Raw genomic sequence first — 10,911 nt, forward strand, 5'->3', positions numbered from 1 at the left:
AAACAGGTTGTTATTATGAACATGATGTGCAGGATATTATGTAAGCATAGTATACATATTGCAAGTAACTATAATTATACATTTACAGTGGGTGGTCAATATATACAAATTGTTATTAACTGTAGACAGGAATTTACAAATAGATACATTATAAGCTATTTATATTCAATATTTTAACTGTAATATTTTTGTAATATTTTCTTTAAGGGTTTCAATTAAATGTTACACCAATATTTAGTGTGATATTTGATTGTTAGGGCGATTACAATTACAGAGCAACTCTACAGTCAATTGTTTTTTCTAAATAATATCATGGCAGATAACAAAATTACATTTTCATTATTTAAGCTTGTATTGTGCGCACCCATAAGTTCTCAGAACGTGTTCTGTGAGCCCTATGGAAAGCGTTGACGCCATTGACGCTGGTAACTCTTAGCCGATGATCAGGAGTACAGTTTTACGTTTTACAGTTGATAGGTGTGCACTGCTGGCTCTGTTAATTTCTGGGTGTTTTTCCACCATTAACAAGCCACGCTTCCTTAGCCGGTTTGGCTGATCAAATGAAACTAGACGTGTCCTATTGTTAAAGCGCCAGCACCATTTTATCAGCAATCGTGTGAGAATGTCTCTAAAGAACAATATCAACCTGGACACATCTGATAAAATATCATCAACTGGAGGATGAAACAACACTTGTGTCTTAAGGACAAAACACATGGCTCCTCATTATTAAATATGTGCAATATGCAAGATCCATGGTTGATGCATGGCATAGTCGAATGCAAAATTAACTGAGGAGATAAGGATGGAGATACGTCCTACCATTTAGAAATAGAACTTAATATAGATTGGACAAAACATACATCTTCAAGAAAAAGCTCGGTCTATTTTAGATCAGGTTTCCAGTGCAACTGGAAACTCATAAACATTTAGATTCTATAGAGCTTTTAAAATGGGCGGGGTTAAATAATTTGCATAATTAAAAGAACCTCAAGAGATGAAAGCATTCAGTGCGATGGAAGTGCAATTTCAAAAAGCACTAGCCTAATAAAGTTATCATCCAAATTTTTGAAAACAGTGCTTCGTATTAGACAGGAAACCTATATATTTTATTATTATTGTTATTATTATTATTATTATTATTATTATTATTATTATTGTTGTTGTTGTTGTTGTTGAATTAATAATTATAACAACAATAATTATTATTATTGTTGTTGTTGTTGTTGTTGTTGTTGTTGTTGTTATTATTATTATTATTATTATTATTATTATTATCATTATTTCGCCTTAATATGTCAGAAATAATTAAATAAAGTAAGAAAGCAAAAGTGTGCAATCATTTAACATTACAGATTTTTTTAGGTGATTAATTGGTCATGTTTCTTTCTGTCTTACTGTCTTTCTTTCATTCGTTTTTTCTTTTTAATCAGTATGACTGTCTAAGATTTTATCTGAGGAAATATACATACTGCCTGGAACAATCCATTTCCTCGGAGATTTTATTCTGCTGAAACCTGTAAAACCTCTGCACAATCTAAAGCAAAAGTTGTTACACATAAATTAAACACATCCAGATGAGGTTCAAGTTAAATTAATGTTTTATGTTGAAATAAATGTTCACTTTTTAATAGGTATCTTGCACACACGCACAAAAAGTTTCATGACGCATTGATGCCCCGTCATGCAAAACACACAAAATTTAAACCCACGAGAACATTAGTATTCTCCTGACTGACTTCCAAAATTATAAACATCAAAAGCTGCGGAACCAACGGCTGGCCTCTCTCTCCAGGAAAGCAACTGTGACAGTAAGCAAAGGGAGGTCGAATGTAATTTCCCATAACAAAAAGTACAAAGGCAGGTCGGAGACCAAAGAAAATGTTACACCTCCTCTTGTCCGCGCGCCCGAGCGGCGCCGCAGCGGATTCTGCGCGTCTCTCATTAGGGTGGAAGACGGGGCAGACGGAGGGAGAGAACAGATAAAGGGAGGGGTGGAGAAATGCTACAAAACAACTAAATCGTCCACCTTTTAAAACAAACTTGGCTGGGTCTGCAAGGGTAACTTCCGTTAGGTGGAGCGCAACAAGTCATACTTGCTAATTTAAGCAATGTAATGACAAAAAAAAACATTGAAATAACTTTAATTAATTTGGATTAATATCACAAGTGCATCCTCGCAGTTCTGTACAGAAGTCAAAGTTCAGGCGGGAATCGTCTGGGAACAATGTGTAAGTAACTCTTTCAGTTATTGTGCACTTCATTAGTTAAACTGATTTTTAAGTGTTGCCAGCAATCGTTGTTGGTGTTCACTGCTGGGCCTAACATCCCTTGTAAAACCTGTAAATAATTTTAATATAGTTTAAGACTGGGCATGGTACCCGCTACCAAAGCACAGACCAAAATGATCAAATTGGTAGACCACCCACAGTGGGCACACAGACTAGCTCTCATATCGTCTGTACGAAGTCTTTAGAAGTCAAGACTCCTTTAGATGTTATCACGAAAATAATAGCTGCCACTTATTACTTCGTAAAGACACCCTAAAACGACTTTAATATGAGGAATTTAACATCTGACTTAAAATGAGTTCTGAATGAGGACGTAATTTTATATGGTTCCGAAGACGTCCTACATACCTTTGTTCGTCCTACACATATTTTTCGATTTCACGAAATCTGATCATTAAAGTTTTAGATTCTCGAATTGTCATTGTACATATAATTTAATGTATAACACATTTATAATGGAATTATAGCTTATCAATGATGTACGGACACTAAAATTCGATTTAGCAGCTTTCAAAAGTGTTTTGATTAGATCATCTTCTGTCTTTAACAGTAGGTAATCTTTCAGACCAAGCAGAATTTTTGTTTGCAATTACTGAATAACTTTTAAACTCTTGACCTATAGTTAAACATTACACAATAATAATTCCAATATTCCAGACGAATGGATATATATTTTATAATTATTACTTTTCAGTGGCAGAGGGCAGAGAGTCCCCCCAAGTCTCTTCCGTTTCTCATGCTGATAGTGACACTGGGGAGCAGGAATCGTGCACGCGCATGGCCCTACTAAATGTCGTAGACCAGAGTCGGCGGCACCGAACTGCATTCACGCGAGAGCAGCTCACACGCCTCGAACAGGAGTATTGCAAAGAGAGTTACGTCTCACGGGCCCGACGGTGCGAACTGGGGGCGGCTCTCAACCTGCCGGAGACTACCATAAAGGTATCCCTTAACGTAAATACAGTCACTGAAAATATTATTGAATATATTGAATATTTGTTGGGTTCAAGTTCCGAACATAAAAATAACATTAAGAATTAATTTACATTATACAAAATATATTAGGTACTGTACGCTATATATTTCTTATTTTCTGCTTTCCTCCATGTAATTGCAGGTCTGGTTTCAAAACAGACGGATGAAGGATAAACGACAGCGCCATAGTCTGAGCTGGCCTCATCCACTGGACCGAAATCTGTGTGCCTATATGGTCAGTCAAGCTGTTACAGGGCTGGGATATCCACTGCTGCCCCACATTCCCCTTCAGCTGTACTCTCATGTGGGTGTAGCAGGTATGCCAACACTTTCCAGCCTGTCTAATCCCTACAGTGCTGGCTGTGTAAGACCACTGAACACTGTACTACTTCCACACTCACCCTACACCAGGATTGGTGGGCTTCATTCTCCAGCCCTCTACCCTTCATTGCCTGCAATGCAACATCCTAAAACCTGTCCTTGTTCCTATTGTCTCCATTGGCCTCCACCAGACCAGGTACACAAAGATAGAGGTGGAGCTGGCCTTGGGCTGAGTCTATCTAGCAGCTCAGAACCATCAGTTGCACTATTAGATTCCAGAGAAGATATACATTTGCCTCACTAAATACAATGCATTGTTTAATATTAAGCCTTATGCATAACTTATATTTATGTGTGTGAAAAAGTAGTTGCTTCTTCCCTATTTTTTTGGGCATGCTTTTTGACACGGTTCAATAATTCATGTCTTTAAATAAATTTGAATATTACACAAGGATAACGTGAGTAAATACAAACATTACTTCGAAAGCACAATGACAACTCATCCAGAAACTCATAAAAGAACTTGCCTCAGTTAAGGTCAGTGCTCATGAATGAACAGTAAAAAAGAGACTTGGCAAAAATTGCATCCATGGTAGAGTTCCATGGCAAAAGCCACTGAACAAAAAAAAACACAAAGCCACGTGACATATTTGCAAAAAATATCTTGATTATTGATTATTTTGATTATATTGTGGACTGATAAGTGCAGATTTAAATCCAACTCAGGTCCTTAAACAGGGCATTCATGCTGCAAACCTTAGTGTGGGTTAAAATTTTAGCACAGTAATTTGAAAGACTCATTGTTATCACAAACCTTTGATTTCAGTTGTTGCCACCAAGAGTGACACAATCAGATATTAATCAGTTATTACTCACAAAGGGCCAGGCAGGTTTGGATAGCTTTTTTCCCTTAATCAATGAAATCATTTAAAAACTGCACTTTGTATTCACTCGGGGAACCTTTACATAATATAAAAATTTTATTGATGATTTCAATCATTTAAGAGTGACAAATGTGTAAATAAATTTTTTATGTATTGGATTAAGGTTAGAACTAAATCCAACAATAGGACAGATTTTCAGAAGGAAAGATGAATCAAGAATCTAGCTAAGAAGACGGCAACAGCACAGTAGATGGATCTTTTGACGTTGAAAAATATTGACTTACTTATGATGCACAAATGATATACTTTATTTCTTAAGATTTATTGGCCAGAATGTTTAATCCACAAAAGGAATTGTTATTTACTTATCTAAAACTATGCTGCTCAAAATGCTGTTTCACACACACACACACACACACACACACACACACACACACACACACACACACACACACAGATATTCACTGTTCAAAAGCTTTATGGCAAACAAAACTATTAAAATATTTATGTATTTTTTTTCTGTTTATAGCTTTTTTCCTGTTGACTCTTTAGTTTTATTTATATACAGTATGTAATGTATATAAATTTAATAGAAAATTAATAATGTAAAAAAAAACTAGCAAGGTGGCATATTATTGTCAGTAACATTGTCACTGTCCATTCTTCAATCCTAAGCTCAAGTTACTCTCTGTGAGGGGGTATGTTCTTTTCATATACATCTGAATTTCCTTAGCAATTTTTAGTTTTTCTACCACATCTCAAAAACACTCCAGCAACTGAATTGCTGCTTCAACATTTCCCCTAGTTGTGAATGTGCTAAAAGGTCGAATGGCATCTCAGGTTGTGTCTCTCAGTCTTGTGACAATGTTGTTAGGACAAACTACAAATCCATTTCTGTTTTTATAAATTTCTATAATTTTTTTTTACATTTTAATGTATTTTTGTTACCTCTCACAGACTGTGGCTTGATAAAAGATACTTATCAAAATTACAGTACCATACCACACCAGACGACACCACACTAATCCTGTCATTATAGCCCATGCTAGACACAATCCACTGTAGCATGGTGAAACATGCTTTAATGGAAGAACCAACCAGACAAAACAGGAGGTGGACAGTCTGAAATCACTAATCCCCAAAGACAGGTTCTATGCTTTATTTAATGATATGCCAAATCATTTGGCATGAGCACTATGTGCTAGAACAAATTGTATATCAACTTCAAATGTGCTTGCACTAACCAAATATGGAATTGCATTCACCCAAAACAGCACAAACAATTGCAAATCTCCAGGTTGGAGACAAGACACATTTAAAGTGATTACGCCTGTAATGCATAGTTATCAAACTACTAACTCAGAAGGCCATATGGATTAGCCCACCTGCTGTGGTTTAGGTGTTTTATCTTACTTCAGCTGCACCTGTTACAGGTGATTTAAAATCCACAAAAGCTGTTTCTTCTGTGACTAGGCAAAAATAAATCTTTCATTGAGTACATTGTATTGGTTTAAATATTCCCTTAAATGAGCGTCACAGTAAGCTTTTTTTACTGTTTGCAAATCTAATCGACTTTAAATGGATTTAAGTTAATGACTTTATATGCTTTAAGTCATTTTTTTACTTATTAAAAGTGAAAGGTTTGTTAAAATGCTATTCAAGAAAATAGTGCTAGCAAGAAGATCAACAATAAAAGTTGAGTATTTCAACAATCCTGTTAATAAATCCACCTATCCATCTATCCATCCATCCATAATTTATACCACCTAGTATGCACTGTTAACCCAAAAGCTGTTTCTGCCCAGGCAGTATAAGACAGGAATTACTAGGACATTTGTTTTTGTAATATTTGTGTTTAATCTTTTTAAAACAAGGTTGTGTGGACAGAATTATTTAAAAAAATAAAGTAGGAAAAATCTCTGTTAAAAAAATATCCTGGTATGTGTGGGAATGGCCTTAGAACTTATTAAGTTTTACCTAGGGCCACACGCATACATTCCTTTTTTCAATTGTTATTGGTCAATTCACTCAGGACATGTCTGGACTAGTTTTCTGGATGTTGTGAGAGAGTTGAGGTTTTATTTATGTTTACAGAGTAAATTTGGTCTTTTCTGCAATTTACCTTCTTTTTGGACAAATCCTTTTTTGCCTGTGACTTATCTGCAATAACATGCAGTTGAAAAAAATGGCATTTGCAGTTTTTTGTTTTTCACATATTAGGACTATGGTAAACAACACCTGACTGCAGTGAAGATGATGCCATTTTCTTCCTTAAGCTGTTTTAATTGTCAGAGAAAATGTCACTAGACAAATGTAAGAATTAACTGTAATAAGAAATGAGAAAAACACATTGTTTATTTTATAAAGTCTTACTGTTTGAAGCCTATTTCTGAAAACATTTTTTTTTACGTCTAGTAATTCACAAAGAGCATTATCAACAACAAAATAACATAAATCTAATCAGTTTTTTTTTGCAACATTTGATGATTGTCTTTAAATCTTGATGAGTGTCTTCAATCTTTTAAAAGAAAAGCAAATTGAATTTGCATGAATTAAAAATTTTGGTATCCTTATTATTTCATTAAAAATAATATGGTTTTGACATGCTTTTGAAATGTAATTGACTTAAATTATTAAGTCTTGACCATTTTGCGCATACTTCTACTTCTACAATTGTTTTTTTCTTCCTTTGATTACTTAAACCATTCAAGGCAGTTGAATTAGCCTACCATACATGGCATGCCTTTAGACCCATCAAGCACCGGAAACCACCCAAACCATGCACACAAAATAGAGGGAAAATTCAATTTCCCAGCCCTGAAAGTGCAAGACAATATTGATAACTCCTGAGTCACCATGGCACGCCGAAAATAAATCTGCGATTGTTGAAAAATATTACTTTTTTGAGTACTCAAGTTAAGCAGTTTTTACTACACATGCATGCTGTCATTTGTATTTGTATAATATCTGCTTTTCACTCTCAAGTAAAAAAAAACTCTTGTAATAGGAGAATTTGTATTAGGAGCTTAAGAGAATCTGATAATTGGAAACATTTACATTGGTCATATTTTTGATTGCCTTTTACCGGTGTCCTGTAACTATTTACATATATTTGAAGAAATTTCTTTTTTTTTTCTTAGCCTTTTAAAACACACTGAGATAACACACTGAGATTCACCTTTCAAAACACACTCCACTCAAGATGAATTTCTAGTATGCTGAACATACTTGGCCAATAAAGCTGATATGTGAATATTTAAAATACAGATCCAAATATTATTCCCCCTATCCAAATTAAATAATAACTTAACAGGTGACATCTGCTGTAACATATAATAAATCGGAACTGACATTAAAAAAAGAGATTGCCTTCTCTGCACAGTGTGAAAATTGTGACCATTGCTGTCTGTAGTAAGAAGGTGAAATAAACAAAATAAACACGTTTGTCTAGATACCACCACTGTGATATTTACAACATACAGCTACTAATGCAGCCTTGGCCTTGGGGGACTTAAGAGATGGATTTGTTGACATCCTAAATTAGCCACATACTCTTATTGAAATATTTTCTTGATAGCACAGGCATAATGCCTTCGCAGGGTGTATTTTTTAGACATTTGATGCCTAATGCACATGCATACAAGTTAACAACATTTTTTAAATGCGTGATCTGAATGTAGATGGTCCCTACTGTTAAGAGAATTTGGATGAGGCCAGAGAGGAGTTAATTAATTCTACTAACTAACTAATGGAGAGTCATTAATAAGACAATACATTTGACAGATCGGCTAGTATTTCCCTGAGAAGTAGGCTGCATTGTATTTACGGATATTAAGTATTCTAAACTGTAGAGAGAGAAACTGCTTAGTTCAAAGGGGACTGTAAACAATGTAAGTAACAAGTGAGCAATGGCTCATAATGTTGTCAGAAGTGGACAAGCAGGATTAGCCATCAGTCATTGCTGGAGCACAAAAAAAGAAAAAGAAGAATAAACGCGGAGTTCATGAGCCTGGCATAAATTTTACAAATAAATATTATGGGCAAATAATATTAATATTACATTATAATGTATAATGTATTATAAGGCATTATAATATATTTAATAAATAACTAAAAAAAAATTGGGAATGTACAAGTTGTGAATAAAAACAATGCAATGATTTAATTTTATTCAGAATACAACATGGATGACATATCAAATGTTTAAACTGAGATAGGGAAAAATAAGTTGCTTTTAAATTTAATGGCATCAACACATCTCAAAAAAGTTGGTAAAAGCCATGTTTACCGCTGTGTGGAACCCCCTCATCTTTTTATAACGGTCTGCAAACGTCTGGGGACTGAAGAGACAAGTTTACAAGTTTAGGAATAGGAATGTTGTTCCGTTCATGTCTAATACAGGCTTCTAGTTGTTTAACGCCTTAGGTCTTCTTTGTCGCATCTTCCTCTTTATGATGCGCCAAATGTTTTTTATTGGTGAAAGATCTAGACTGCAGGTTGGCCATTTCAGTACTTGGATCCTTCTCCTACGCAGCCATGATGTTGTAATTGATGCAGTATGTGGTCTGGCATTGTCATGTTGGAAAATGCAAGGTCTTTCCTGAAAGGGACGACGTCTGGATGGGAGCATATGTTGTTCTAGAACTTGGATATACCTTTTAGCATTGATGATGCCTTTCCAGATGTGTAAGCCCCCATGCCACACGCACTCATGCAACCCCATACCAGAGATGCAGGGTTCTGAACTGAGCGCTGATAACAACTTGGGTTGTCCTTGTCCTCTTTAGTCCGGATGACATGGCGTCCCAGTTTCTCAAAAAGAATTTTGCTTCGACTGACCACATAACAGTTTTCCACTTTGCCACAGTTCATTTTAAATGAGCCTAGGCCCAAAGAAAACTCCTGCAATTCTGGATCATGTTTAGATATGGCTTCTTTTTAGCCGGCAACGGCGAATGGCAAGGTGGATTGTGTTCACCAACAATGTTTTCTGGAAGTATTCCTGAGCCCATGTTGTAATTTCCATTACAGTAGCATTCCTGTATGTAATGCAGTGCCGTCTAAGGGGCCGAAGATCATGAGCATCCAGTATGGTCTTCCGGCCTTGACCCTTACACACAGAGATTGTTCCAGATTCTCTGAATCTTTGGATGATATTATGCACTGTAGATGATGACAACTTCAAACTCTTTGCAATTTTTCTCTGAGAAACTCCTTGCTGATATTGCCCCAATATTTTTCACCGCAGCATTGGGGGAATTGCCCATTTTGACTTCTGAAAGACACTGCCACGCTGAGAGGTTCTTTTTATACCCAATCATGTTGCCAGTTAACCTAATTAGTTGGTCCTCCAGCTGATACTTATATGTACATTTAACTTTTCTAGCCTCTTATTGCTACCTGTACCAACTTTTTTGGAATGTGTAGCTCTCATAAAATCCCAAATGAGCCAAAATTTGGCATGACATTTCAAAATGTCTCACTTTCAACATTTGATATGTTATCTATATTCTATTCTGAATAAATTATTAAAATTTGAAACTTCCACTTCATTGCATTCTGTTTTTATTCACAATTTGTACAGTGTCCCGACTTTTTTGGACTCGGGTTTGTAATATTACAATTTTTTAATCCATTTAATATCAGTCTCTTTAGTAATGACCTAATTCATCTTGTAAATTAATTAAATCACACACACACACACACACACACACACACACACACACTGTACATAAAAAAAGTCATTTGCATTGTTTGTGTGTATATGTGTACACTATCACTTACATATCACACACACACACACACACACACCTCTCACATACACTAACACTCATGTGTCTCTCTCTCTCTCTCTTTCTCTCTCTCTCTCTCTCTCTCTCACACACACACACACGCACGCACGCACACTTAACAAATATTTAGGGCTCAAGCTGACATCAGCTTTATATACTGTGTAAAGTGTGCAAGGTCTTTGAGGTCTTGACATGCTCATAAAACACACAGGTTGTATGGTGCACCCAGGAGGCCATGGCACAAGGTGCATCGGCCTGCTCATCATTGCTTGCAACTATATTTTGGTTTATTTTTTTTATCCAGTCTATATAAACACTAGACAGAGTTATGTACAAAAAGAGATCAGTAGTTTCTGAAACATCAACCATGCCACTGTTAAATACAACACACATACCTATTTGCTATCAGTATTCTAAAGCCTGTTTTGTATGCATATCTGTCCTCGTCTCTGGTCTGCCATAGGCTACTAGACTAAAGGCAGCATCATAGCAGTTCATCTATGTGGTGAAGCATAGCAGTTTTCTCTTATGTGGTGAAGCTGAGTTGGATATTTGTAAATTGTGATTGGAGTGAATATTTACATATAATTATTATTCAAATAAAACCTATGTTGCATATATATTTTAAAATATTATACAGAAACCTGG

At 35.6% G+C, this 10,911-nt stretch overlaps 1 protein-coding gene across 1 annotated transcript; it reads left to right on the top strand.

The window, feature by feature from the left end:
• Window positions 1-397: 397 nt before the first annotated feature.
• eve1 (even-skipped-like1) lies at window positions 398-4,222 on the top strand. The gene is made up of 3 exons (XM_053515283.1): window positions 398-425; window positions 2,986-3,233; window positions 3,409-4,222. Exons 1-3 carry the CDS (start codon window positions 398-400, stop codon window positions 3,889-3,891), a joined length of 759 nt encoding a protein of 252 aa, XP_053371258.1. The 3' UTR covers window positions 3,892-4,222.
• The last annotated feature ends 6,689 nt before the right edge of the window (window positions 4,223-10,911 follow it).

The sequence above is a fragment of the Clarias gariepinus genome, chromosome 16 (genome assembly GCF_024256425.1).
Source record: "Clarias gariepinus isolate MV-2021 ecotype Netherlands chromosome 16, CGAR_prim_01v2, whole genome shotgun sequence".
Lineage (NCBI taxonomy): Eukaryota > Metazoa > Chordata > Actinopteri > Siluriformes > Clariidae > Clarias > Clarias gariepinus.

Coding starts and splice junctions, on each gene's coding strand:
- eve1 (XM_053515283.1), top strand. CDS start 398: ATGGAAAGCGTTGACGCCATTGACGCTG. Junction 426..2,985: donor CGTTGACGCCATTGACGCTG/GTAACTCTTAGC, acceptor ATTACTTTTCAG/TGGCAGAGGGCAGAGAGTCC. Junction 3,234..3,408: donor TGCCGGAGACTACCATAAAG/GTATCCCTTAAC, acceptor ATGTAATTGCAG/GTCTGGTTTCAAAACAGACG.